The sequence below is a fragment of the Otolemur garnettii genome, unplaced genomic scaffold, assembly GCF_000181295.1.
Source record: "Otolemur garnettii isolate 467f Iridium unplaced genomic scaffold, OtoGar3 scaffold00031, whole genome shotgun sequence".
NCBI lineage: Eukaryota > Metazoa > Chordata > Mammalia > Primates > Galagidae > Otolemur > Otolemur garnettii.
In genome coordinates, this window is record NW_003852426.1 from 4,032,483 (window position 1) to 4,059,256 (window position 26,774).

The following is a 26,774-nucleotide window of genomic DNA, read 5'->3' on the forward strand; positions in this document are numbered from 1 at the left end:
CGGGCACCGCGCCGGGTCTGCCTGGAGCCCGCGGTGTGGCCGGATCGAGCCGAGGCGCCGCCGCCCGCTGGCGCTGGGAGGGCACAAGCGAACAAGGCGCCTTTGAGAATCAGCCTCCCCCCTTTCCTTCTCCGGCCCGCCCCGCCCCCAGTCTGGCACACCCTCTTTCCCCCTCCCCGACAAAGCGCGCCTTGTGTCCCCCACCCTGCGCCTGCGTCTAAGGCCCCAGGGAGCCTCGGCAGCGGGTGTCAAGGGAACCGTCCAGAGCTCCCAACCGGATACCGCCCCCAAACCCGATGGCGATGGCGCTGCCCATCCCCATGGCACTTCACTCCAGAAAACAACTTTAATTTGAAAGCGATTTTATGTGTGAATTAGAGAGGAAACGAACCCTAAAGAGAAGAGACGCAGGGCAAAAATCATGCAGCCCCAATAACCCATCTCTTCAGGCTGGCCACCTCCCCTCAATTCTCAGGCCAGGATCATGTGTCCCCAGCCTACACTGTGAGCCCAGGGCTGGAGAACTGTGAAGGGAAGGGCTAGGGACTGCACTCCACAATCCATCCCCTGCCAGGCCCTGTCATCACAGCCTAGACCCCTTCCACAAGTTAGACAGTAAGAGATGGGAGAGAATTGGGAAGGGGGGTGCTTGGAGAGCCCTAGAGATGGACCATCTCAGGGGACTGCCTCTCCCAAACACCCACTCCACCACTGGCATTTCTTAGTCAACCAGGGAAAATACAGTACTTCTTTGAGTCTAACTGCAAGTCTCTATCCTCAGAGGAAATTAAAAATAGATCATTCCTACATGTCCCACCAACCCCTTCACCACCACCACCATTTTTATTTTCAGTCTGACTGCAGGAGGTGAAGTGTAAAAGGGGACTTTAGTCAGGAGACAGTGATAAGGCCTTCCCTCTTCCACAGAGGCAATTATCTGCCAGGTTTGGGAAGAGAGAGGCCTATAAGATCTCTATTCCCATGTCCATCAATTTGGGGGGCCTGCCCCCCAATAACCATCTCTGGGGGAGTTCCCCATTTCTATTCTTCAGATAGGGAACAAAGTGAGGCAAAATGAAAAGGAAGCAAGGTCCCAGGAGCAGGGCCAGTGCTTTGTGCTGGATGAAGGACAGTGGGTGACAAATCACCCTCCCAATCATGAGACCCCAACAAATTCAGAGACTCGAGGCCACTGAAGTGAGACATCTAGTCCTCACAGGGATCTGGGATCCCCACTGACTTGGTATATGAAGCAAACCCCTTGGAAGGTTTATGAATTCCCTTGGAGGTCTCAGTTTTGCCCTGAACTTCTCAACCCACCAAGGTTCTGAAAACACGGCCCTTCCCACCCTGCCCCAGGGTTTGGAGTCCCTCTTGGATATGTGCTCCTCAAGTGTGAGAAGCACCATGTTTGGGTCTAGGCTCAGGCCAGCTGATGGGGAGCCTCAAGCATCTCCATGAGGAAGGTATCGATGGGGGTATCGCCAATGAGCTTGAAAAAAAACAGATGTTCTAGACATTTAAGGCCGATGGACCGTAGGGCAGGAAGACGGAGCAGCAACTTGGCAAACCTAGGGTGGAGGTAGGAGGAGGAGTGAGAGCAGGAAGCACACAGGACCTAAACACAACCTCATGGCACTCCCCACTCCCATGGCAGCCTCAGTCCCCATGACTCCATCTCACCGTCCCTGCTGCTCAGGGTACTTCTGCTTGCAGTAGGTCTCCAGTGATGCATACACTTTCTCCCGCAGGACCTCCACCTCGCTGGGATTAGAAAGGCCCTTGGCATCTAGAATTGGAGGGAAGAGAGGAGGAAGAGGAAGGAGACAAATCAAATCAGAAGAGACATGGAAAAGTGGCCCACAGGATGTCTCTTTTGGGCCCCACCTGCTTGCCTTTTACCAGATCCCTGGCAAGGGAAGCAGGGCCCACTGGGTTTGTGGGGATGGGGTCAGAAGGGAATGTATCAGTGGATGGGGGTTTTTCCTTGGTCAGTTGGGAGGACTCCAGGTTGAGGGTCTTACTGAGGGGATAGCTGGGTAACTTAGGAGTCTCTGGAGAAGAGGAGGCTCCAAGGTTGCCTTGGCCTTGAAAGACAAGGGTAATCCTCCTCTTACCTGGATTAAACAGAATGATTGCCCTCAGGCAGCCAAGCTCTGTCTTGTCCATCCTCATGTCACGCATTTTGGACACTAGCTCTGTCAGCACCCTGGAGAGGGACCTGCAGGTCACTCAAAGGTCACAGCTCAGCCAGCCTTGGACACGGACCAGCCTATAGCCCCACCCCTCTACCAACATGCCAACCCAGTGGAGGGCCACTAACCGATCAAAGATGGCTCCGACGCCTGCAGAATGGGCTGAGTTGCGGTGCACATGAAGACCTGTGGCAAGGAGGATGCCATCTCGAACATCAATGGATCGGTGGGAGAAGGAGGCAATGAGAAGCTCATTCCAGCCTGAGTGGGGTGGCAAAGGTCAGGAGCCAGAGATAAGGCCATATGATTCAAAGCACATCAGAAGAGAAGATAAGAGGTGGTGAGGTCAGCTAGCTTGGCTCCCTCAGTATACAAGGTATGGTGAGTGGGGTCTCTAAAGGTCACGAGGTCAAAGAGATCCAAGGTCACTGACCTGCCCGCAGCAATATGACCTGGTCATCCAGAGGCAAGGAGGAAAAGTGTGGTATCCTCTTCGCCCACTCAACAAGTGTGAATAGTTGTTTGTCAGCAGCCTGACAGATGTTAGTCACGGGGTCATTTGGCTGCAAGGGACGGGGGGTAGGGGTAAGAGTTATGGAAGATTTGGAGGGATACTGGGAGCCCCTTGTGAGAAATTCCTTTTTTTTTTTTTTTAGAGACAGAGTCTCACTTTGTCACCCTTCCTAGAGTGCCATGGCATCATAGCTCACAGCAACCTCAAACTCTGGGGTTCAAGTGAGTCTCATGCCTCAGCCTCCCAAGTAGCTGGAATTACAGGTGCCCACCACAATGCCCAGCTATTTTTAGAGAGGAGGTCTCACACTTGCTCAGGCTGGTCTCCAACTCCCGAGCTCAAGCAATCCTGCCTCTGTCTCCCAGACTGCTGGGATTATGGGCATGAGCTACCACACCCAGGTTATGAGAAGTTCTTGACACCCCCTCTTTTTCTCTTTTTTTGAAGTTTCACCATATCACCCTCAGTCGAGGGTACTGTGGCGTCAAAGCTCATAGCAACCTCAAACTCTTGGGCTTAAGCAATTCTCTTGTCTCAGCCTTCCAAGCAGCTGGGACTACAGGCACCTGCCACAACGCCCAACTATTTTTTGGTCATAGTTGTCATTGTTGTTTGGTAGGCCTGGGCTGAGTTCAAACCCGCCAGCTCTGGTTTTTGTGGCTGGCACCCTAGCTGCTAAGCTGCAGGTGCCGAGCCGACACCCCTGACACCCCCCTTTTTTTATATAGTCTTCCCTCAAGCCCCATCTAAACCAATCCCTGTAAGTAAGGCTTCCGGTCTGACATTTATGTTAATGATTACATATTTAGGACTTGCCTATGGTTATGCCAGTGGGTTGTTTTAGGATTGGAGATGGAAGAGCTATCACACCCATCTCAGATGTTTGAAAGACCTGTTTGCCCACACTTCCAGTCCCAAGCACTGTTAGGAGGGTTGTGAGGGGAAGGGAGGGGAAGATGATATAGAACAGACCTAGATTCCCGCCCCTATCCCCCATCATCAAGAAGATTGGATTGACCACATCACTCACACTGCTGCCGCTACCCCCAGTTCCCCCAGGACTTTCAACACCCTGGTCGCTCTTCTGCTCCACAGCAAGCTCTGCCTCCAGAATCCTGTCAACAGGCATCTCCTCAGGGGCTCCCCCAGCCCCCTCCCCATCTGCATCCTTGTCCTTTCCCCGCTGACGTTCTTCTTGTACCGCTGCGGGGGAGAAAGGGGAGAAAAAAATGGAAAGTCAGCAGCCAGCTATCAAGGGGTCCCGCAAATATCCTTAGGACCTTATCAGGGTATCATAGCCCTTGGGCGATATTTATAGGAATTGGGGAAATCACTAGAAACAGTAAATTGGAAGATAGCCTGGAAGCAGGGGTTATAAAAGGGCAGATAAGTAAGTCAAGAAGAAAGGAAGAAAAGGGTAAAAGAATTAGGGAAGAATTTAAATAAAGGCCTACTACGTGCTAAAAAACATACCAAGAGACATACTAAGCATGGTTTAACATTCACTCAATTATCCCAACACTTTGAGCTCATTCCCATTTTTAAAGATGAAGAACTTGGGACTCAAAAAGATTAAATATTTTGCTGATATTCACACAACACATGGCATGTCATACAAATGTATCTGCATATGCCTGACTATATCTTATATGTTCTTCTGACTCAATGAAACAGGCAGTGAAACAAGCACTGATCTGGGTCTTCAGAGGTATGTGTTCTATTCCCAGCCCTGCCACTCTTTTGTGCATAATCTTGGGAGAGCCAGGACTCAGGCGCATCATCTCTAAATTGAAGGATTTCACCAACATAATCTAAAGTGTCTCTCTTAGAACTTTAGGAATCAGCTTAAGAAGACAAGATGGAAATTAAGAAGAGGTAAGGAAAACTCTGAGATCTTCAGTCAAGTCTACAGCTTGTAAAGTGTAGAGTCCCAGGAGTCAAAGGAAAGATCACAGATAATTTACTAGAGATCAGAGGAGGTACATGGCACCAAGGAAAGGAGGGACTAACCAGATTAGAGAAGGAGACGAAAAATCCCATTATGGGTGAGGAAAAGTTATCCTACCCTAGGACCAGACTGGGGAGGGGTCACAGGTACAGGCCACACAGGCAGAACCACTACTAAGGAAACTCAAGGGCCAGAGCAGGGTACCAGGAGAAAGGCTGATGAGGAGGAAGGAGACAGAGGTCCAATATCGCCCTCTAGAGGGGAGAAAGAACAGTTTGCCTTCCAGAAAGATACAGAATATGTGATTTCCTTCCGTCTTCCCTTTCTCTCCTCATCCCTCTCTCAATGAGTGGGGTGGGAGAGAAAGGGCCTGTGTCTAGGAAGCCTGGGCAGAGAGGTCCTTACCCTCCCTCTTCATGCCTGTGGCCAGGCACTTCTGATAGCGGCAGTACTGACAGCGGTTTCGCTGGCGCTTGTCCACTGTGCAGTCTTTGTTGTCCCGGCAAGAGTATGTAAGGTCTTTACGGATGGTGCGTTTAAAGAAGCCCTTGCAGCCCTCACAGCTGTAAACCCCGTAGTGTTTGCCTAAACAAGGAGAAGAAGAGAATTAAGAAAATTGCCTGGAGATCCCTTCACCATTAAGTCTCTTGCCAATCTTCCCCAAGCAAAACTTTAGTCTTCCCCATGTTTGTCAAATACAGAGATGGGGAGCCAGTAAGTGAGGAATGAACCAGTCCCCTTTCCTCAGTGTACAGACCTTTCCCCTCTGCTCGACTCCCCACCCCATCCCACATATAAGCCTCAGGTTCCTTATTCTCTTCAGGTCTCTGCCAGGTAACTTGCTCTAACTCAACCCCATTAAGGCCCTAGTAATCACACAGATGATGGTAAATGTCCCAGACTTTTTTTCTTCCTCTCTGCTGAGCCTCTGAGCCCCATACCTGAGCTTCTGTCCCCGCAGATTGCACAAAGCCGTTTGCCAGCCCCAGGGCCACCTGGAGGGGGTGGACAGTGCAGGCCCCGGACCCCTAAGACAGGTGGCTTCACATCTTCAGGGGGGCCAGACCCACCCCCAGGGAGCGACACTGTTGAGTTAATCTGGGATGGGGGAAATAGGGAAGTCACAGGAAGACTCATTGGGAGGGAGAATCTCACAGAAGTGACAGAAATCATACCCTTACCACTAGGCAGGGCCCCGCATTGCACATTCCAGAGGGAATTATTTACACTACAGTCTATATGAAGGGCCATACCCAGAACACAACCCCAAAGAAAACAGATATAAACAGTTTCCCCCTGAAACTCTGCAACACAGTGGCCCTGAAAGGCATGTGTCTCAGAAGAGCAGAAAGGACCAAAAGGGCAGAAAATCACCAATAGATGAAAAGGACATCAAGAATATTGGTGTTCTTTTATAGGATTGGGAAGAAGCATGCACTGAAAGATCAGTCACCTCAGGAAGGGCAAGGGGTCTTACAAGGACCACAGCCCTGAGCCCTGCCAAGATTAGAGGACTGGAAAGTCAGTGGGCCATGGGTAAGTTCACACAAAGATCTGGGTTACAAGGAAAACAAGGAAATGAAAGTGGAGAGGTAGTAAGTGGGTCACAACCTCTCACCTGGGGGCTGCTGACAGGACCGGAGAATCCTGGGGGAGCTGGAGGGGGTAGACCAGGGGACCCCATGGAAGAACTGATGACTGGAAATGGGGAGCCCAGTGGGGGTGGTGGCATAGGGGGTGGGGGTGGGGCCCCTGAGCCTCCAAGGGATGAGGCTGCTGAAAGAGGTAGAGGTGGCCCAGGAGAAGGGGGACGGATCCCCTGGGGAAGGGGATTTGGGGAGGAGCTGTCTGGACTTCGAGAGTCTGAGAGAGGGGTACAAACAGGCACAGAGACACACAGAGACAGGAGAGACAAAAAGAGAAAATGAGTCTTTGATCATCCAACTGGAGATTTTAATTCTCTAATCCCCCACCCTGCCCCTGCCCAGCCCTCCCCACCCACCCATCTCCAAAGCTAGAGAAACCTTGCTGTCAAAAAAACAGCATAATTCCTAATAGAGCTAAGACGTGGAGACTAACAAAGGAGAGGATAGTTCGGGTAAGGAAAATTTCCGGCAATGCATCTGAATGAACGCCAGGTCATCCCAAGTTAGACGCGTTTCGTGGGTGGGGCAGCACGTGGGCAGGACCATTCAACTCCTCCATTCCCAGAATATAGCCAGGCAGCCCGAAAGTGCAGGGGAAAGAGATAAGAGGACGAGACCCCTCCTAGGACGCAGGATGTGCCTTCAAAGGTCCAAAGTAGTCAAACTCAAGGGGAATCGTGTCCTTTCCGTGCCCAGGACCTGTGGTGGCCACAGGGCCTCAAGAGGCCTGGGTTAGTAGGACGGAAGCTCCCCCTCCCCGCCCCGCCCCAGGGAGGAGGGCGCTAAAGCCCTCGGGAGGGAGGCAACGCGTGTTTACAAACAAGGGGGCGGGAGCGCCAAGGAAAGAACACCAGGGGAGGGTGCGGGGGGGAGGGGTTGCAGATAACCCGGTCAGCGGCTTGCCTGCCCGTCTGCTAGGACACTCACCCCGCCCGCTGTCGCCCATCCCGTCCCGTCCAGCCTCCCCCGGCTCCGGCTCCGGGGTTTGTTGTTCTCCGGCTGCTGCCGCCGCCGCCGCCGCCGCTGCGGGATCCAGCCAGGGCCGTCGCCGCCGCCACCGGGACGCGACCCCACAATGCATTTCTTTTCGCACCCCCACCGGCCCACACTGCCCTGCGGCATGCCGCTGGGGGAGGAAGGGCGGGCGAGCGGCCCAAGACATGATCCCTGGCTGAGTGTAGGGGTACCGAAGAGGTGCAAGGGATTCCCAAGTATTGGTCGGAGGACTAGCTGAGCACGAGGAAGCCCCTGAGAAAAAGAATCTGGCCTGGATCGGGTCGAATTAAGCTCTTCACTCAGCTCTGTACCAAAATGACAGCGCCGATGTGGCAGCCATCTTTGTACAAACGGGAAGTCTCTGCGCTAGTTCCCACCCCCTCGTCTAGTTGGAAACGGAGGAGGCGGTCTCCTTAGGCCTGTTAGCCCGCCTCGCCCACCCTCCCCTCAAATAACCTCCACGCTTGCGCACGCGCACCAGGGCTTGGTGGCTTTGCGGCTACCGTAGTGCCGCCATATTGGTAAAGGTATCCGGGCCAAGGTAGAACCGCACTTCCTGTTCTCGCGGGAGCTTAAGGCGGGACTGCCACGTCCGAGCAAACCGGGAAAGGACTGGATCCCGGAGCCGGTGAGAATTCCCTGTTTTCCTTATGTTCTTTTCCAGGCCTTTTCCCCACCTAATAGGTCATAGATTCAGGGCCCAGAAAGCCCCTAAAGTGGCGGGTCAAAGCCTAAAGTGGTGTTCCAGGGGCCCAACATCTGGGAGTGGGTCTGGGATAAAGAAAACAAGTCTTGGGAACAACGTGGGTGGGAATATAATGGAATGGGGGTACGGCCCGTAGAGATGGACGGAGGGCGCGATTGGAATAAAGCGGACCCTGCATAGGTATAGATTTAAGGGTCAAATGGAATCACTGTCTCTGTCCCTCTGGTCAGCGTGATGGCCAGAGGCCTGGGGGGCCCCCACTGGGTGGCCGTGGGACTGCTGACCTGGGCAGCCTTGGGGCTGCTGGTGGCCGGACACGGGGGTCATGGCGACCCGCACGAGGACCTGCAAGAGGACTTCCATGACCATAGCCACAGGCACTCACATCAGGATTTCCACCATGGACACAGCCATGCTCATGGCCATGGCCACACCCATGAGAGCATCTGGCATGGGCCTACCCACGGTCACGACCATGAACATTCATATGAGGATTTGCACCATGGCCATAGCCATGGCCACGCCAATGAAAGAATCTATTACCAAAAACATGGACATGACCATGACCATAGCCATGGAGGCTATGGGGAGTCTGGGGCTCCACGTGTGAAGCAGGACCTGGACGCTATCACTCTCTGGTCCTATGTGAGTCTCCAGGGGATGGGGGAGAGAGGAGCTTGTTCTGGATTGTTGGAAAACTGCATACTATTTGACCCCTGACTCTCCCTCACTAGGCACTGGGGGCCACAGTGCTGATCTCTGCAGCTCCATTTTTTGTCCTCTTTCTAATCCCTGTGGAGTCAAACTCCCCAAGGCACCGATCTCTGCTCCAGATCTTGCTTAGTTTTGCTTCTGGTGGGCTCCTAGGAGATGCCTTCCTGCACCTCATCCCTCATGCTCTGGGTAAGCAACCTCTTATTTCTACACAAATCTTAACCTACTTTATTCTTTGGGGGAAAAAGGGATGTTTCTCCTTTGTAATCCTTGACCTTCCAATACTCCCCCAAATATACACCCCATAGGACAGATATTCCCTGATCTGTTTTTTTCCTCCCTTTTTCCAGAACCTCATTCTCACCACACTCTGGAGCAGCCCGGACATGGTCATTCCCACAGTGGTGAGAAAGACACAGATGGGAACAGGAGTTGGGGTGCTTTCTCTTCCTATTCTTTACCTCCTACACTTGAGGAGGAGTCTGGAATCTACATCTCCTTTAATGTCTCATTGGCTCCATTTCCAGGCCAGGGCCCCATTCTATCTGTGGGACTATGGGTTCTCAGTGGAATTGTCGCCTTTCTTGTGGTGGAGAAATTTGTGAGGCATGTGAAAGGAGGACACGGACACAGTCATGGACATGCTCATGGTCACACTCGTGGAAGTCATGGACATGGAAGACAGGGTGAGCCAAAAACAAAACTCTTCTGAAAGCCACCTTGCCTGGCTCAGAATCCCCTTATACAGCTCTCTAGAGGGAGAAGATAACGTCAGAAGATCTCTTTCCCATTCTCACCAACTCCTTTCTTCCCTCAGAGCATTCTTCAAAGGAGAAACAGAGCTCGGAGGAAGAAGAAAAGGAAGCAGGGGGGTTGCGGAAGAGGAGAGGAGGGAGCACAGTACCCAAAGATGGGCCAGTGAGACCTCAGAATCCTGAAGAAGAAAAAACAGGCTCAGGTGAGGGCCAAGAGAGTGGTGAGCATCATCTTGAATCACATGAAATAGGAGCCTTGGGTAATGAAAAATGTCTGGGAAATGCCAAGAAGTCAGGTGGGAAGTGCACTCTGAGGGGAGACGTGAGAATGGCCAAGACTGGGACTGGTGGTAGTGGATGCCTCTGATCATTTTATCTTCTTGTCCTGTATAAGACCTGCGTGTATCCGGGTACCTGAATCTGGCTGCTGACTTGGCGCACAACTTCACAGATGGTCTGGCCATTGGTGCTTCCTTTCGAGGGGGCCAGGGGTTGGGGATTCTGACCACAATGACTGTCCTGCTACATGAAGTGCCCCATGAGGTCGGAGACTTTGCCATCTTGGTTCAGTCTGGCTGCAGCAAAAAGCAGGTTGGTTACCTCAAATCCTTTATTCCTGCTAACTTACACAAAACCCAAAACTGTCTCTCATTGGTTCAAACAAATTATACTATCATTGGTAACAAATCCTCTAGAAACGAAGAGGAAGTTCTGTTTTCTTTGTCCCATAAGCTTGCTATTTCTTAAACTGTGGTCTGTAAACCATCTGCATAGTTTTATTTGGGTCTTACACATGCACACACACACAAGCAGTCATGTAGGCCTACTGCATCAGAAGGTCTAAGGAAAGGACATCTTTGATCTCTAAAATATTTCAGAAATTATCTCATCTAATCCCCCCTTTCCAAAGACATGTACCCTACACCAGTATACCTCTACCCCACCAGCCACTTCTAAACCACAAATCTTTAACTGTTGGTGAATGCCCCTCTCTCTCTCTCTCTTTTCTGCCCACCAGGCGATGCGTCTACAACTACTGACAGCAGTAGGGGCACTGGCAGGCACAGCCTGTGCCCTTCTAACTGAAGGAGGGGCTATAGGCAGTGAAGTCGCAGGTGGTACAGGTCCTGGTTGGGTCCTGCCATTCACTGCAGGTGGCTTTATCTACGTAGCAACTGTGTCTGTACTGCCTGAGCTACTTAGGGAGGCATCACCATTGCAGTCACTTCTGGAGGTGCTGGGGCTGCTGGGAGGAGTCATCATGATGGTGCTGATTGCCCATCTTGAGTGAGAGGTGGATGAACCACCCCTACCCCATCCCAAACCTCTACCCCTAACTCCAGATCAGGGGTCTGTGCAAGTTGGAGGCCCTGACCAGGGATATCTGCCAAAGTAAAGAACTGTAACTTAGGAGAAAGGTAACTTTGGCTTTAGGGTCTTCAAGGTTTGCCAGTCTTACTGGGGCTGTAGAGGTAAGAATGAGAAGCCAGAGGGACCATAGTATTAGGCACTGCCTGCCCGACCATGTTGTTTGGTTCAGAGGGCTAAATGGGGCCATGAAGAAAGCTGGGAGAGGGGTGATGGCAGCCTACCTGGGATCCCCTACTCTGTTCTCTGAGGACCAAGCTGCTTACACAGAGAGTTCTCCAAGGTCCACCTTCATCTTCTTCCACCAGTTGTGGAGCCTCGGAAGACCAGAGCCCTAGACAGAGAGGGCAACAGGAGGAGTTGGGGATAAACATCTATTAAACATCAATCGTGTGTCCTGATTTGGGAATGATTGGAGGGATGGGAAGAGGGTTAGTTGGTAATTTCACGGCCTGATTTTTCTTTGTTGTTGTTTGTTCTATTCTTTTTATATCACTGTGTTTGAATCGAGGGGAAGGGGCGGTGACCAGAAATAAAGTCCTCGGATCTTCTGCCCCACATGCAGTCTTTGTTTTCTTTGGCGGGGGAGGGGCTGTCTTTCCACTCCCTGGCCCCCCAAACTCTAATGTCTGGCCACGCCCCTGCGGTGCGAGGTTGGCCTGCGTTGGTGACCGCGGACCGCCGAAGGCTAGCAGGGCTTCGATTGGCCCTGGCTTTGCCTTCGCCTCGCCCTCTCTGCACTCGGATTGGCTCGATGCAGAGGTGCCCGCCTTCCCGCAACACGCTATGGCGACTCAGCTCCCGCTCAGGCTCCGCTCCGCGCTGGCCCTGGTCACAGGTTGAGGGGGTGCTTTCCCAAGGCGGGTTGGGGTGCCAGAGTGATGTCAGTGGACGCGCCCTCGGACTCCACCGCCGCTGTGACCTCTGGCCCCTTATCCAAGTTGTACTAACTCTTTGACCCCTGACCCCTACCTAGTCCCACCCCTCGTGTTCTCTCCTAACTCAGGTGCGGGTAGCGGCATCGGCCGGGCGGTCAGTTTGCGCCTGGCCAGAGAGGGGGCCGCCGTGGCCGCCTGTGACCTGGACGGGGCAGCGGCACAGGAGACGGTGCGGCTGCTAGGCGGGCCAGGGAGCAAGGAGGGGGCGCCCGGAGGGAACCACGCTGCCTTCCAGGCTGATGTGTCTGAGGCCGGGACCCCCAGGCGCCTGCTGAAACAAGTGCAGGTGAACGCCAGGCGACCTTGCCCTCTTTAAAGCTATGTTACGTCCACTGCACCCAGCTCTTTGTGGGTTTTTTGGTATGTAACCTCCCCTCCTATAGGCCTGCTTCTCTCGACCGCCATCTGTCGTTGTGTCCTGTGCGGGCATCACCCGGGATGAGTTTCTGCTCCACATGACAGAGGATGACTGGGACAAAGTCATAGCTGTCAACCTCAAGGTGGTGACCTCTGCAACTTCCAGTACCCCCTAGCCGGGGGAGGGAGTTGGAGGGCTGTCACCTCAGCTGATCTTTTCTGTCTTGTTACCCATTCCTGCCAGGGCATCTTCCTAGTCACTCAGGCGGCAGCGCAAGCCCTGGTGTCCAGTGGTTGTCATGGTTCCATCATCAACATCAGTAGCATCGTAGGAAAGGTCAGGTTGAGGGGATGAGGTCACCAGCCAAGTGAGCATACAGAGGAGAGCCTCTGCTTGAAAATCCTGATTCATCCCAGGTCTCTGACTCACCTATAGGTGGGGAACATGGGGCAGACAAACTATGCTGCATCCAAGGCTGGAGTAATTGGGCTGACCCAGACTGCAGCCCGGGAGCTTGCACGGTGGGTCATATGTTTGAGGGTGCTGGGGAGCTTTGCTAAGGCATGTGAGAGTCTGAGGGAGGGGTCAGTGTTTGGTCCTTTCCAGAGCAGCCACTCTTCTTCCCACAGACATGGGATCCGCTGTAATTCTATCCTCCCAGGGTTCATTGCAACACCCATGACACAGAAAGTGCCACAGAAAGTGCTGGACAAGGTAGGAGGCTGTGGCTGCAAGGTGGAATCATTCAGAAACCCAAGTTCTTTGGGCTTCAGAGAGAGAATGCTAGTCACGGTGCCTGGCAAACAGTAGATACTCAATAAATGTATAAGGCATGAAGACAAAAGAAAAAGGTCCCAGATAAGGTTTTCAAAAACTCCATAAAAGTAACTTACATCCTGGGGCAGTGCCTGTGGCTCAAAGGAGTAGGGCCCTGGCCCCATATGCCGAAGGTGGTGGGTTCAAACCCAGCCCGGGCCAAAAACTGCAACAACAACAACAAAAGAGTAACTTACACTCATATATGAGTGTTCCCTTACAGGTGACCAGAATGATCCCGATGGGACACTTGGGGGACCCTCAGGGTGAGCACTGAGTGGGGAGGGGTCATGAATGAAGGGATCTTAAGGTTTGTGGTATTTTTGAGAAGACTGGTGATTGGGGTATGTGTGTGTTTGGGGAGGGAGTGTCTTTGGTGGGAGATGATGGCTACTTTGGGTCTATGGGAGTGAGTAGGATTCTGCCCTCTCCTCTCAATTTCCACAGACGTGGCCGATGTAGTCACATTCCTGGCATCTGAAGACAGTGGATACATCACAGGGGCCTCAGTGGAAGTCACTGGTATGAGGGCAACATGGGAAAAGAAAGGGCAAAGAACTAGAACCCATACTATTTGAGAAAGCAAGAGAGGGGAGACTGGAGACAGAGACCCTGTGGGAAGGGCAGAGACTCCTGAGACCAGGAACAGAAATGGGCTCCCCACCCCCACCCCGCCCATTTGTCTCTCCACCCATGCATCTGTCCAAATGTTTCTGCCCCTTCCAGGAGGTCTTTTCATGTAACTGCCCTGAGGACCCTGGATTCTGCTTACTCCCCCAGCACTCTGCCCGGTCTCCTGCTGATAAGGACTCTAAGTTCCCAGGCTACAAAAGGGGTGGCAGTGTATGGCTCAGGAATGCTGAATATGGGAGGCAGGGGTGCTTGTGACGCTAATAAATTCCAAATCCTCTTCCCTGCCACCTCCGGTTCTTCTTGTGTCCAAGCTCTCAGACCCTTCCCCACCTCCCCCTCCTTTCCCTTTCCCGAAGGATTGTTCCCTTTCACTGCCTGGTCTCCCAGGGCAACCCCCGCCGCCGGGTGTGAGAGGAAAGTGTACGTCACTGTGTATTCGTGACACTCTGGGTCTTTTTGGAGAGAGGGGTTTCTGCATCACCCCTTTCCACTGGTCCTGCATCACCACTCCTCACCCCCCAACTCCCTGGGTCCTTATGGTCCCCAAAGATGATCTGTTCATAGCCCCATCCTGGTGTCCAGTTTGGCCTTAAGAGGGGGTCTTGGAACAGGTGGCCCTCCCCCACCCCTCTCTTTTCTTTGAGTCCCCCTCCCCTTTCTCTCCACCTTACAATAGCTGCAGCCAGCCTGGGGTCGATGGGGGGGGATTAGGGGAGGGGGCCAGGATTAGGGGAATGAGCCAGCCGATGAAAGGGGCTGGAGGAGAGCAGAAAGGAGGGGGTTGGGAGGAGGAGGAGAAAAGGGAGGGGGTCTGTACTAATCGACTCTGGCGCCCACATAAGGACTGGCCACGGACTGAAGGAGAGGACAGGGAAGTAGGGGGGAACTGGGTTGGGGGGCAAAGGGATCCATGGCTGCCTTGTTCCAGAGACAGGCCACCCCCTGGCAGCCCCAGCCCAAGTCCGGGAGCCCCAATTCGGACTAGCGGGGACAGGACTCCCGTCACGGACTCTTCTCCCACCCCACCCCACCCCATTCCCTGCTCTCAAAGAGGTTCGTTCTGCCCCTTCCTCTTCTCTTTCCTCCCTTTCCCCTTCCTTTACTCGAGAGTCCTGGAAGAGGCTTCTGTCCACTTCCCACTCCAAACATTCAGCCCCTGTGTCCCCCACCTATATGTGCACACCCACCCCATGGGGGCCCCATCTGTGTGTCTCTGCTTCCGCGTGATGTCTCTCTCTATTCCTTCGTCCCTCCCGTGCGCCTCCCTCTGGCGCCCCGGGCCGTGGCTCTTGATTGTCCAAACGCAATTCTCGAGTCTTTGGCTCCGGCCGAGAGTTGAGTCTGGACGTCCAGAGCCGCCGCCCCCAAACCTCGAGGGGGAGAGCGGGTCGGAAGGGTCTCTAGAGAAACCCAAAGCAGAAGGTGGAGCAAGTCTCCAGAGTCATAAGGGGAATCCTGGGTATATCTGGATCTGGTTGCGTTCACAGGACAGTAGGGCTAAGGCGGCAGAGGATCTTTCCCAGCTTTTTCCCCGGGGATCCTGGCTAGGGTTTCGAAGTTGTGTGTGTTGAGCAATGGGGAAGGGTGGAGGGGTGATACCCAGGGCCGCCAGAGTCAGGGAGGTGGCCCCTTTCTCCAAACCCTCAGTCCTCTCCTGGGGTCCGAGAGATTCCCAGGCCCCGCCCCCGAAACAGAGGCCCCACATCGGGCAGTGAACGGTGGCCAAAGTTGTTGGCCGCGCGACGGTTCTGGGCCAGAGGCGGAGACCGTGGTCCCCACGTAGCTCGGGACTCCCTGGACGTCGGCTCTTCACGCGGGACTGGCGCATCTCGTGAGTGGGGGAAGCCCCGCATCCACGTCCCTTCCCACCGGCTCTGCTAGTGGCGGATGACGTCTCCGCCAGCGGGGGGGTGGAGTGGAGGGGCAGACGGAAGTGACGTAGGGCCCCAGCGCCGGGGCCATGGCGGCGGCGGCGGCGGCGGCGGGAGCTGCTGTCTGAACACCAGCTGCGGACCAAGCGAACTCGGCCCAGGAGCCCGGGCCTCGAGAGAGGCGCGGCCGCTGCGGGAGCGCGGACTGCCAGAGCCGGGTGAGGGATGGAGCCGGCGCGCGGCGGGGGGCGGAGAGGAGCGCTTCTGGAGGGGCGGGGTCTGCGCGATGGTCGGCCCCCCTAACACCCTCCCTTCCCCACCTCCCCAGCCTTCCTCTACTCCACTGCTGCGGAGTCCTGGTGGGTGTCTGTGCCTGGTCACCATGACGACGCCGGCGAATGCCCAGAATGCCAGCAAAACGTGGGAACTGAGTCTGTATGAGCTGCATCGGACCCCGCAGGTGACAGAGATTCTCCCTTCCCAGCTCACCCCCTCCCCCAAACCCCTAAATCGACAGACCACATCACACAACCTCTTTTTCATTCTTTACTCTGTGAAGCCCAGCTTGATTGCAGACTCTCTGTCCCTACCTTTGAATCGGCTTAATCTTTTCAAAGCATTTTCACATTTAACTTATTTTATCTCAATCCTCAAAACAACCCTGCCAGAGAAGTAGAGCAAATATTACTATTTTCATTTGAAAGATAATAAACAGACACAGAAATTACCTTTCCTATTCTTCAGTTCAATGTCGTAGGTCATCACTGCATATAAGACTCAACTTGGGAGTTCATTAAAAATAGAGCTTCATACCCCTTCACATTTTGATTCACTAGCTAGATGGAGCTTCAAAATATGTTATTCTGAACAGGCACCTTAGGGGATTCTGATATAAGTAGTACCAGGACCACACTTTAAGAAATTCTGTTGACAGATCTTAAAATCACAAATCTGTCTCCATCTCTAGGCCTCTCACCAAACCTCAGGTCTTCCTATTCCAAAGCTACTCTTAGTTCATGGACCCTAACCCTTTCTGTTCTCCATTCTCTCCAAGTTAATATCCCCTCCTCTTTCTTTGAATTCCCATCTTCTCTAGTGGCCAACATGGGTACCCACATTCTGCCATCTCACTCTATTTCACAAAACACTTATTTCATAGACTGCTTCTTTTTAAAACTCCTTTTCTCCCACCCTATACTACCTTCCCACTCACTGGTACCTCCAGGAAGCCATCATGGATGGCACGGAGATTGCAGTTTCCCCTCGGTCGCTGCATTCAGAACTCATGTGCCCTATCTGCCTGGACATGCTGAAGAATACAATGACCACCAAGGAGTGCCTCCACCGATTCTGCTCTGACTGCATTGTCACAGCCCTGCGGAGCGGGTAACTGACTTCTGGGGCCTTCTCTCTGGTCTTGGTTCAGCCTACGCTTCACTTCCCTAGACTGACAGCTGAGAACTTCCTTTCTCCTACCCCAGGAACAAGGAGTGCCCTACCTGTCGTAAGAAGCTGGTATCCAAGCGATCCCTACGGCCAGACCCCAATTTTGATGCCCTGATCTCTAAGATCTATCCTAGCCGGGAAGAATATGAAGCCCATCAGGACCGAGTGCTCATCCGCCTCAGCCGCCTGCACAACCAGCAGGCATTGAGCTCCAGCATCGAGGAGGGGCTGCGCATGCAGGCCATGCACAGGTGCAGGGGTCAGGAGAGAGGTTGAAACAGGACTAGTGGGACTGGTCTTTGGGTCAGATTCCTCATACTGTCTTTGCTGCTTGCCAACAGCAAAGCCTCAGCATCCTAGGAGCTTACTACATCTTGATCATTAGGCTTGGATATCATGGATGTAAATTGCAGCTTGTTTGTAAGCAATGGGCACTGCTATTCTAAAGAAAAAAAAATCCCCTGACTTTCTAGAAGTTAGAACAGTAGAGCAATTTTGAGAATAAGCTCTGGATTCATACCACTGGGGATTATAACATTTCCTGGGCAAGCATTTCTCAGTCTTTAATATGTATCCAAATTACCTGTTGGTCTTCTTAAAAATGCAAACTCAGATTCAGTAGGTCTAGAGCTGGATCCAAGAGTTTGCATTTCACAAACTCCCAGGATCTAATAGTTCTTGGATCACACTTTGACAATAGAGGCCCTATGATCTCAAACAAGTTACTTAACCTCTCTAAGCCTCAGTTTCCTCAGCCATAAAATAAAAATAATTACCTACATTATTGGAGTTGTTGGTTTAGGTGAGGGGATTGGGGCAAAACACTTAACAGAGTGCTTTGCACATAGTTAATGTTTAATAAATGCTAGGTATTATCATTAGGATTTCTCTGATCTCTTAATTCTCTGAAGCTTAAAGTCTAAGTCCCTTATCCCTAATGCTTTCTAACCTTAACCACTTGCTTTTACAGGGCCCAGCGTGTGAGGCGGCCGATGCCTGGGTCAGATCAGACCACAACGATGAGTGGGGGGGAGGGAGAGGCTGGGGAGGGAGAGGGGGATGGAGAGGATGTGAGCTCAGACTCTGCCCCTGATTCTGCTCCAGGCCCTGCTCCCAAACGACCTCGTGGAGGGGGTGCAGGGGGGAGCAGTATAGGGACAGGAGGAGGTGGCACTGGTGGAGTGGGTGGGGGCGCTGGTTCTGAAGACTCTGGTGACCGGGGAGGGACCCTGGGAGGGGGAACCCTGGGCCCCCCAAGCCCTCCTGGGGCCCCCAGTCCCCCAGAGCCAGGTGGAGAAATTGAGCTCGTGTTCCGGCCTCACCCCCTGCTCGTGGAGAAGGGAGAATACTGCCAGACTAGGTGAGGAGCCCCGTGTTTCCCCAGACCACTGAGAAACCAAAGATCTCAGAGATTTCTCTCAGAAGTGGGCTTTTCCCAAACCCAAAAATAAGCCCTAACCCAGAGGTCCTTTGGGACAGTCCCTACTTCCCTTCCCTTGAGGCTTCCGGTACTCTAAATCTGCCCTCCCTCCCACTCCAGGTATGTGAAGACGACTGGGAATGCCACAGTAGACCATCTCTCCAAGTACTTAGCCCTCCGCATTGCCCTTGAGCGGCGGCAGCAGCAAGAAGCAGGAGAGCCAGGAGGGCCTGGCGGGGGTGCCTCTGACACTGGGGGACCTGATGGGGGTGGTGGGGAGGGTGGAGGTGCCGGAGGAGGTGATGGTCCTGAGGAACCTGCTTTGCCAAGCCTGGAGGGTGTCAGTGAAAAGCAGTACACCATCTACATCGCACCTGGAGGTGGAGCATTCACGGTGAGAGCCTCTGAACACAGTGGTATAAGCAGGGAAAGGAAGGAAGGGCAGCCTGGGACTGCACAAACCTGGACCCCAACCTTTGAACTCATGGGCTGTCCTCTCTCCTTCTGCATTCTCCATCTCCTCCTTTCCCTCCTCTCCTCTCCCATCACTCCATGTGCTCCTACTTTGCCCCATCCCTTTTATTATTCCCTTTTCATTCCCCTTTCCCTTGGTCACCTTTTGTCTTTTCTTTCATTTGTTCATTTCTTTTTCTATCTTCTCCAACTTTCTTCTCTCTTCCCCCTTCCTTTCCCTTTTACCCTCTCCCTAGACGCTGAATGGCTCGCTGACCCTGGAGTTGGTGAATGAGAAGTTCTGGAAGGTGTCAAGGCCCCTGGAGCTCTGCTATGCCCCCACCAAGGATCCAAAGTGACCCCAGAAGGGGACAACCAGAGGATGGGACCATGGGATGTCCCTGTATCCTGCCCCATCATCCCAGCTTTTTTGTTCCCCACTGCCCCCCAGCCCTGCCAGCCAGCAAGAGGACACAAATGAGAACAAGTGGCTTTTATACAAAGTATCTATATCAGATTCTTCTATATTGTACAGAGTGGAGCATACACCTCCATCTGCTGCCTTTTCTATTGCCCCCTCCCCAACCTCCCATCTATACACGGTGTTGGGGACGGTGAAGAGCCCACCCCTTCACTCCTACCAACAACAAATGTGCTTTTTTTCCTCTTTGAAACCTGCAGTTCTGTGTCTCTGTTTATTAGGGGTGTATTAGAAGAAAAAAAAAAGATTGAGGAGGGGGGCCTAGACGTCATGGGGGATTAGCCTTGGAAATGGGGAGAAAAATGTATGAAGTTATTCACTATGTTCTTTCAGAACCTTCAAATTAGAACATATATAGGAGAATAGGATCTGTGAAGCTGGGAGAGAGGATGGAAGAACAGAGGTGTGAAGTCAGATCCCAAACTTGGCCCTTAAAATCTGAATCGCCCAGCCTGAGATCCATGGTTTCAATGCCAAAGAGAAAGGAGGAAAGTTGTTCAACAGACAAGGGCATATTTGTAGACATGGACAGGACGGTGATGATCAGTAGAGAAATAATTCCTCATCACTTTGAGAAGAAGAGTGGAGAGGGGAGGGAGAAGGTCGCTCCTGGGCTGCCACTCAAAGAAGGGCAGAAAGGGCTCCTCCCCGGGAGCTTGCAGCCTGTGCCCGCTGGCTGGGCCGAGAGAAGGGAGGGCCACCCGGGAATTGCGGTTCTACGCCGGTCCAGGCAGCGAGTGAAAGCAGAGCAGTGGGGTTGCTGGGATTCAAGTTCCAGACTTGGGCACAGAACGCACGACTGCACTCTGTCCAGAGCTGTGCAAGGGCTAAGGGAAGACAAATTGCTTCTCCAGGTGGGACCCGACGCTACCTTCCACCCGAAGCTTCTTTGCCTCTCACTTCCTGTTTCCGCTGCCCTTGTCGCCCTCACCCTCAGCGGTTTCAAATTCCTACCCCCTCGCTAAGTTCTCTCTGGGGCAAAGGAGCCAGCAGCGCAGGTAAAGCCCGTTAGGCCCTCACGGTTCCGCACACTAGGCAGCCAACCCCAGGGCACCCTACTCCACCCTTGGGATTTCTCGCTTGTTCACCTTGTCCCTGGTACCGTCAATACCACAGATGCAGGCAGGCATGATCCAGCCCCAGCAAGTACTGCAAACCTGGTGATCTGGTTGGCGCTCGGCCCCGGAGACCCCTGGCCTGCTGAAGTAGACAAAACCTACCCTTACAGGAACCCTTTCTACACTCGCCTCTCTAGAATCCATGTTCCTGACTCCTCTGGGATTCCAACTGTCCAGGGGTTGCGATGCTCCTGGGAGGTTGGGGCAGAAGGCAGGTGGGCGTTGCCCCTGGGCCTTCAAAGCAGAGAAGCAGATGGGGAGGTGTCGGGTGAGGCACCCAGGTGGAAGCTGGAGAGTACGGAATTAATCTGGCTTCTCTCCTTGTTTTCCCCAGCCCTGACCGACCTTGCAGCCTCTTCTGTCTCTTGCCAGTCCCTCTTACTTCCCTCTGAAACAGCCTGCTGCCTCCCTGGTCGCTCTCTCAACTCCGCAGGGGCCACCTTCGCGAGCCCTCCCCTGCTCTCCACTTGCCGCATTTTGCCTCATGCCCCCTCTCTGCTGAGAGTGCTCTCGCCACCCACTCCTCCTAACTGAACTTCTCAGACATGGCTGTTTATTTAGATCACGCCACTTGGAAGACATACAGGAACCCATTGCCCTGGGTATTATGTCTCCCCTACCCACCCCTCAAGAAAAAATAACGACTCCAGCCTGACCAGGCATCCCCTTTCCCCAGTGCTGAAAAAATGGAAGTATCTGAGTCTCGAGGTGGGATGGGCTCCAATTCCTTCCCACTCTCCACTGGGGTATTTCCTTCAAATCCTTCAGTCCCTCTCAGTCAAGTCTGCATTACTGGGCAAAATGAGAGATACAAAGTATACAAAAGAGAAGTTTATTTTTTTCTTTTGTATTTTATTTTTATTAATTATTATATAACACACTGCATGCTACATAGGACGCTGTATAACCTTCTAGCAGGGGTAGATGACCATTACTGAGTTATTTTTTTCTTCCATCAGGAAAATGCTTCTTTTATCAATGTTCTACAAACCTCTTGACACATAGTAGCAATTAACTCCAAAGATGCACCTGTCTCTCTCCATCAATTGCCAATGATATATATAATGGGCAACTCTCTTTTCCTTCACACCGTTTGTGAACTTGTGAATGTAAGCAGCGGGCACTCCAGGGATGACCAAGCACAAGCCCATGACAGCAAGCCCAGGGAGAATCTTGAACCACATCTTGGCACGGTTACCCAGAACCTTACTATTTCATTGAAGTAGGAGTGTAGCAGAATAGTTAACAATGCAAAGGAGCTGGGTAGAGAACAGAAGGTTGACACAGTACTGGAGTCAGACATACCTGGGTTCAAATCAAGAAACTGAGTGACATACCAGTCACTGGATCTTGCCTCAGTTTCCTCATCTGTACAATGAGGAGAATAACAGGTTGCTGTGATGTTTTACTGAGATAATACAAGTAAAGGAACATGCCCAACAGACCAGTGGTTCTCCCAGTGTGGGTCCAAAACTAGCAGCAGAAGTCACCTGGGAACTTGTTAAAAAATGCAGATTGTTGGGCCCTCACTTCTAAATCTGTTATATGGAAAACTCTGGATATGGGGCCAGCAGTTGTGTTTTCACAAGCCTCTGTGTGGTTCTGATGTGCACATGAGGCTGAGCGCGCTGCATAAGCTCAGGAAGTATCACAAGAAGAGAAAGGCAAGTGTCCAATGTACTCAATACTAATATGAAGCCAGTAGACCAACTAATACATGCCCACACAAGAGAAAAATTCAATTCAAGGGCAGCGCCTGTGGCTCAATGGGTAGGGTCCCAGCCCCATACACCAAGGGTGGTGGGTTCGAACCTGGCCCCGGCCAAACTGCAACAAAAAATAGCCAGGCATTGTGGCGGGCCCCTGTAGTGCCTGTTACTCAGGAGCCTGAGGCAAGAGAATCGCCTACACCCAGGAGTTAGAGGTTGCTGTGAGCTGAGATGCCATGACACTCTACTGAGGGTGATAAAATAAGACTCTGTCTCTAAAAAAAAAAAAAAAAAAAAAATCAAGTTGAGGTAAGGGGAGAGGAAGGAGGAACTTAGGGAGGAGGGAGGGGCACAATGTACCTCCTGGATGCATGACACAACTACAACAGGGACTTTACCTAACAAATGCAAGCATTGTAATCTAATCATTTGTACCCTCATATTAATATGAAAAAAAAATTTTTTTTGAGACCGTCTCAAGCTGTCACCTTGGGTAGAGTGCCATGGTGTCACTGCTCACAGCAACCTCAAACTCTTGAGCTCAAGCAATTCTCTTGCCTCAGCCTTCCAAGTAGCTGGGACTACAGGCACCCACCACAACACCCAGCAATTTTTGTTGTTGTTATTGCAGTTGTTGTTGTTTTAGTTGGCCTGGGCTGGATTTGAACCTACCTGCCTCAGCGTATGTGGCGGGCACCGCCCAATCTGAAAATTTTTTTAAAAGATGAAACTCAGGGGTTGGCACCTGTGGCTCAGTGGGTAGGGCTCCGGCCCCATATACCAAGGATGGCAGGTTTGAACCCGGCCCCAGCCAAACTGCAACAAAAAAATAGCCAGGCGTTGTGGTGGATGCCTGTAGTCCCAGGTACTCGGAAGGCTGAGGCAAGAGAATCACCTAAGCCCAGGAGCTGGAGGTTGCCGTGAGCTGTGATGCCACAGCACACTACTGAGGTCGATAAAGTGAGACTCTGTGGAAGCTGGAGAGTACGGAATTAATCCGGCTTCTCTCCTTGTTTTCCCCAGCCCTGACCGACCATGCAGCCTCTTCTGTCTCTTGCCAGTCCCTCTTACTTGAGAGGGACTCAAGATGAGATGACACTCAATGGCATGTCAACTCCTTTCCTTAAGCCCAAATAGTAGGTAGCTCAAGCAGGGAGATGGCCATAGGCCAGAAGGGTGGTCAGGAGGTAAGACTGGGCTGGAGAAGGAAAGAGAGGAGGCTTTCTGCAGAAGGCAGGGGAGATGTAGGAGGAGCCTCTCTTCCCCTTACCCCACCCACCACTCATCCACCCCACCTCCTGCCCTTTTATCTCTCTCACTTTACCCCAGACGAGAGTAGATCACGTATCCAAATGCAGAAGCTGAGCTCTGGAGCCCTTTCCCCGCCTCAAATGTGGAAAATACTTCAGCTAAGGGGCCCACCTGACCCAGTACCTATATTTCCACAGCTCTTCCCATAGCGCACACTTGGCCTAGCCCCGCTGCACATACCTGTCACTGCAGCCATTGTGACAAGGGCTTCCCCCATGAGTGCTAGCCTGCTGCAGCATACCAATGGACACACACGCAATCAGCCCTACACTTTGCCTCTATGCCGCCTGTGGATGGGATTTAGGCTACCATTCCAGTCTCGTCCATCACAAGAAGGCTCACTTAGTGAGAGCTCCTTCCTCTGCCTAGAATGTAGCAAGCACTTCACCCAGAATGGCAGCCTGGTGGGGCATGTAGGGGAGATGCCCTCCCTGTGCAGTGAGGGTGACTGTGGCTTCCACCAGCACCTCTGGTTCATGGTCCACCACTTGGTAGCCCTGCTGTCCACATCTGCTAGAACTCTGGTCTGCTCTTCCCCTAGGCATATGGCCTGCTACTGTGCAGCCCAGCACACAGTGAGAAGCCTTTCCCCTGCTCTGGTGTGGTGAGGGAACTGGCTGCCACTCCAGCCTGCGGGACCTCGGTGGGGAGTAGCCCCACAACTCCACAGTGCAGCAAGGGCTTGGTTAGAGCTCAGGGCTGGTGTAGCACCAGAAAGACCACAGGGGCGAGGCTGCAAGGCATGGCTTCTGATATGACTCCAACATGGTGCCATACCATGACAGGCCCTGCTGCCCGTGGCTGTGGCTTCACTCAGATTACCCATCTGCCAGGTGTCACACAGTGGGGACAGAGGGGAGCCAGAGACCCTGAGGCAGCACCCCCCCAACAACTCTGTAGCACTTGAGGGGTGACAGGACAGCCTTGGTAACAGACTCCCTCCACCTATGGGAGGTATAACGGAGCACAGCTCCAACCCTACCCCCAGCCAGAGTGACTTTCAGAGCAACAACACAGGGTGGCAAGAGTGTCTCACCTGGACGTACTTAAAGCTGGAATAGCCGGGTCCACCTCACTTGAGACCAAAATGCTGGTCTCTGAGAGAGCGATCAGGCCTGGAAAAGAGTTTTCCCTGTTTCTTAGAAGAGAACCTCTTTTACGGCTCAACGCCTGTAGCTCTGCAGCTGGGGCACCAGCCACATACACCAGGGCTGGCGGGTTTGAACCCCGCCCGGGCCTACCAAACAACGACAACTACAAAAAAATAGCCGGGCATTGTGGCAGGTACCTGTAGTCCAAGCTACTTGGAAGGCTGAGACAATAGAATCTCTTAAGCCCAAGAATTGGAGGTTGCTATGAGCTATGATGCCACAGCACTCTACCAAGGGCAACATAGTAAGACTCTGTCTCAGAAAAAAAAAAAAAAGAGAGAGAGAGAGAGAGAGAGTAAAGAAAAGAACCTCTTTTAAAATTTTTTGTTGTTATTGTTTAAATAAATAAAAGATCTCTAAGCACTTTCCTTTCCCCTATCCTCTTTCTGAGAAATTTAACCTTGCTGTCTCAGGCCTGCTGTTGTCATGGATTCAGGTCCCCTGGGATTGTCTTGAAGGAGTCATTGTGAAGAGATAACTTAATCTCCAGAGATCCATGACAAACCCCATCACCAAACCCTAGTCCCCCCACTAATATCACCAATCCATCACTTCTCCCCAGAAGCTGCTTGGTCCTTCTCGCCTCCATTGCTAAAACTACACCCTGCACCCCATCTGATGATTCCATCTCCCTGTCCACTCCTGGCCTCATCAGACCCTATTCTTTAGGACCCCAGGACTTTCTAAAACCCTTGTGCAATAAAAACTAAGCCCAGCTGGAGGCTGCTCTTTCCAGCTATACAGGTGGCCTCTTATTGAAAGATGAAAACAAGGCATGTGGCCAAGGGAAAGGAGGGCAGTGTGGAGGTGGGAACCAGAGGAAGAAGCCAGGGAGCTTAGAGGAGAGGGTGGGGGAAGGAGGACAGGGCTGTGCGAGGCATGACACACAAGAAACACCTCAGGAAAACTTAGAAACACCTTCAGTTATAGATATCCCCAAAAGGGCCATCATTTCTTCAGTTTACAACTTTCTTCCAGTGCTACCAAGGTACTGAGTTGCCACCAGAAGTGCCACATGTCCTGCCATGTGTAGGTCTCCTGCAAAATTGCTTGTTTAATGTCCTCTTCATGTGTTAGAGCCAGGAATCCCATAAGACAGCCCCCACCAAACTGGCATTTTTCAACCCAGCCTGGCAAATGAAGAGGGATCTTTCATCATTCACCTTTGCATAAGGTTCCTTTGGGGGAGTTGCTCCCTTGGACAACACTTGAAACATGAACTTACTGTTCATTATAGAATAAATGAAACATTATTCTTGTATTAACTTGCCTCAAAGTATGCTCTTTGGAAAATTGACATTTATCCCCATGATATATCATGAAGATTGATTATGGACAAATATAAGAAGGAATTAAATAACTTTACAGGTAAAGGATCATTGAAGAGAGTGCTAATCAGTTTCACCCTTTCAGGAAATGTGTATTGAGTCTACCCCATGGCAGGGGCTATATACTAGGACCCAGGTATCAGAGTCATACAACATGGCCCCTTACTTCAAAGGCTTTGATCTGAGGGCAAGGATCTCAATGTGAGCATTTCAATATTGAATCTGACACCTACTCCTATCAATTTTACCTGCTATAGTATATCCAAAGTCCGTTGACTCCTTTCCATCCCTCTACATCCCTGGTCCAGGCACCATCTAGACTGGCTGTCCTCTGAGTCACTGCAGTGGCTGAAAGGCTATGAATGGCCTTCTCTGAAATATGACACACAACTAAGTGAGAGAGATCTTTAAAAATGCAAATCAAGGGTGGCATCTGTGGCTCAGTGGGTAGGGCACCAGCCCCATATACCAAGGGTGGCGATTCAAACCAGGCCCGACTAAACTGCAACAAAAAAATAGCTGGGTGTTGTGGTGGGCGCCTGTAGTCCCAGATACTTGGGAGGTTGAGGCAAAAGAATAGCTTAAGCTCCAAGAGTAGGAGGTTTCTGTGAGCTGTGTGACACCACGGCACCCTACCGAGGGTGATAAAGTGAGACTCTGTCTCTACAAAAAAAAAAGAAAAATGCAAACCAAGGCTGGGTGAGGTGGCTCACACCTGTAATCCTAGCACTTGAGAGGCCAAGGTGGGTGGATTGCCTGAACTCACAGGTTTGAGACCAGCCTGAGCTAGAGTGAGACCTCATCTCTAAAAATAGCCTGGACTGGCTCGGCGCCTATAGCTCAACCGGCTAAGGCGCCAGCCACGTACACCTAAGGTGGCGGGTTCGAATCCCCAGCCC

At 52.2% G+C, this 26,774-nt stretch overlaps 5 protein-coding genes and 1 pseudogene across 7 annotated transcripts; 4 read left to right on the forward strand and 2 right to left on the reverse strand.

The window, feature by feature from the left end:
* Nucleotides 1-332: 332 nt before the first annotated feature.
* RXRB (retinoid X receptor beta) lies at nt 333-7,685 on the reverse strand. 2 transcript variants are annotated; one of them, XM_012804806.2, is made up of 10 exons: nt 7,231-7,685; nt 6,276-6,520; nt 5,599-5,755; nt 5,063-5,242; nt 3,740-3,912; nt 2,629-2,758; nt 2,324-2,456; nt 2,118-2,221; nt 1,684-1,789; nt 333-1,571 (listed from the first exon to the last, which is right to left on the reverse strand). In XM_012804806.2, exons 1-10 carry the CDS (start codon nt 7,463-7,465, stop codon nt 1,424-1,426), a joined length of 1,611 nt encoding a protein of 536 aa, XP_012660260.1. In that variant the 5' UTR covers nt 7,466-7,685; the 3' UTR covers nt 333-1,423. The 2 variants fall into 2 exon arrangements, with proteins under 2 accessions (XP_012660260.1, XP_003789128.1); XM_003789080.3 differs by having other exon boundaries at nt 346-1,571; nt 2,118-2,209.
* Nucleotides 7,686-7,814: 129 nt separating this feature from the next.
* On the forward strand, nt 7,815-11,400 carry SLC39A7 (solute carrier family 39 member 7). Of its 2 annotated transcripts, none has more exons than XM_003789081.1 (8): nt 7,815-7,927; nt 8,236-8,650; nt 8,740-8,908; nt 9,070-9,123; nt 9,247-9,405; nt 9,537-9,677; nt 9,869-10,065; nt 10,493-11,400. In XM_003789081.1, exons 2-8 carry the CDS (start codon nt 8,240-8,242, stop codon nt 10,763-10,765), a joined length of 1,404 nt encoding a protein of 467 aa, XP_003789129.1. In that variant the 5' UTR covers nt 7,815-7,927; nt 8,236-8,239; the 3' UTR covers nt 10,766-11,400. The 2 variants fall into 2 exon arrangements, with proteins under 2 accessions (XP_003789129.1, XP_012660261.1); XM_012804807.2 differs by having other exon boundaries at nt 11,015-11,400.
* Nucleotides 11,401-11,460: 60 nt separating this feature from the next.
* On the forward strand, nt 11,461-13,874 carry HSD17B8 (hydroxysteroid 17-beta dehydrogenase 8). Its single transcript, XM_003789082.3, has 9 exons — nt 11,461-11,680; nt 11,849-12,066; nt 12,164-12,280; nt 12,382-12,474; nt 12,574-12,659; nt 12,768-12,852; nt 13,178-13,220; nt 13,402-13,476; nt 13,681-13,874. Exons 1-9 carry the CDS (start codon nt 11,629-11,631, stop codon nt 13,695-13,697), a joined length of 786 nt encoding a protein of 261 aa, XP_003789130.1. The 5' UTR covers nt 11,461-11,628; the 3' UTR covers nt 13,698-13,874.
* Nucleotides 13,875-14,864: 990 nt separating this feature from the next.
* RING1 (ring finger protein 1) lies at nt 14,865-19,455 on the forward strand. Its single transcript, XM_003789083.3, has 7 exons — nt 14,865-15,676; nt 15,787-15,918; nt 16,684-16,844; nt 16,940-17,155; nt 17,875-18,264; nt 18,445-18,718; nt 19,035-19,455. Exons 2-7 carry the CDS (start codon nt 15,841-15,843, stop codon nt 19,134-19,136), a joined length of 1,221 nt encoding a protein of 406 aa, XP_003789131.1. The 5' UTR covers nt 14,865-15,676; nt 15,787-15,840; the 3' UTR covers nt 19,137-19,455.
* A 1,904-nt stretch (nt 19,456-21,359) lies between these two features.
* LOC111725086 (NADH dehydrogenase [ubiquinone] 1 alpha subcomplex subunit 1-like) lies at nt 21,360-21,560 on the reverse strand. The gene has a single exon (XM_023512960.1). The coding sequence runs from the start codon at nt 21,558-21,560 to the stop codon at nt 21,360-21,362; it is 201 nt and encodes a 66-aa protein (XP_023368728.1).
* A 4,469-nt stretch (nt 21,561-26,029) lies between these two features.
* LOC105886926 overlaps nt 26,030-26,774 on the forward strand; it is a 10,122-nt pseudogene continuing 9,377 nt past the window's right edge.

Bases quoted from the DNA above. Each gene is read 5' to 3' on its own strand.
- RXRB (XM_012804806.2), bottom strand. From the start codon at position 7,465: ATGTCTTGGGCCGCTCGCCCGCCCTTCCTCCCCCAGCGGCATGCCGCA. The intron at 2,457-2,628 runs GTCAGTGACCTT...CACCCCACTCAG, and splicing joins GGTCATATTGCTGCGGGCAG to GCTGGAATGAGCTTCTCATT. The intron at 2,222-2,323 runs GTTAGTGGCCCT...AGTGACCTGCAG, and splicing joins GTCGGAGCCATCTTTGATCG to GTCCCTCTCCAGGGTGCTGA.
- SLC39A7 (XM_003789081.1), top strand. From the start codon at position 8,240: ATGGCCAGAGGCCTGGGGGGCCCCCACTGGGTGGCCGTGGGACTGCTG. The intron at 8,909-9,069 runs GTAAGCAACCTC...CCCTTTTTCCAG, and splicing joins CCTCATCCCTCATGCTCTGG to AACCTCATTCTCACCACACT. The intron at 10,066-10,492 runs GTTGGTTACCTC...TCTGCCCACCAG, and splicing joins CTGGCTGCAGCAAAAAGCAG to GCGATGCGTCTACAACTACT.
- HSD17B8 (XM_003789082.3), top strand. From the start codon at position 11,629: ATGGCGACTCAGCTCCCGCTCAGGCTCCGCTCCGCGCTGGCCCTGGTC. The intron at 11,681-11,848 runs GTTGAGGGGGTG...CTCCTAACTCAG, and splicing joins CGCGCTGGCCCTGGTCACAG to GTGCGGGTAGCGGCATCGGC. The intron at 12,067-12,163 runs GTGAACGCCAGG...CCCCTCCTATAG, and splicing joins GCCTGCTGAAACAAGTGCAG to GCCTGCTTCTCTCGACCGCC.
- RING1 (XM_003789083.3), top strand. From the start codon at position 15,841: ATGACGACGCCGGCGAATGCCCAGAATGCCAGCAAAACGTGGGAACTG. The intron at 16,845-16,939 runs GTAACTGACTTC...CTCCTACCCCAG, and splicing joins GTCACAGCCCTGCGGAGCGG to GAACAAGGAGTGCCCTACCT. The intron at 17,156-17,874 runs GTGCAGGGGTCA...TTGCTTTTACAG, and splicing joins CGCATGCAGGCCATGCACAG to GGCCCAGCGTGTGAGGCGGC.
- LOC111725086 (XM_023512960.1), bottom strand. From the start codon at position 21,560: ATGTGGTTCAAGATTCTCCCTGGGCTTGCTGTCATGGGCTTGTGCTTG.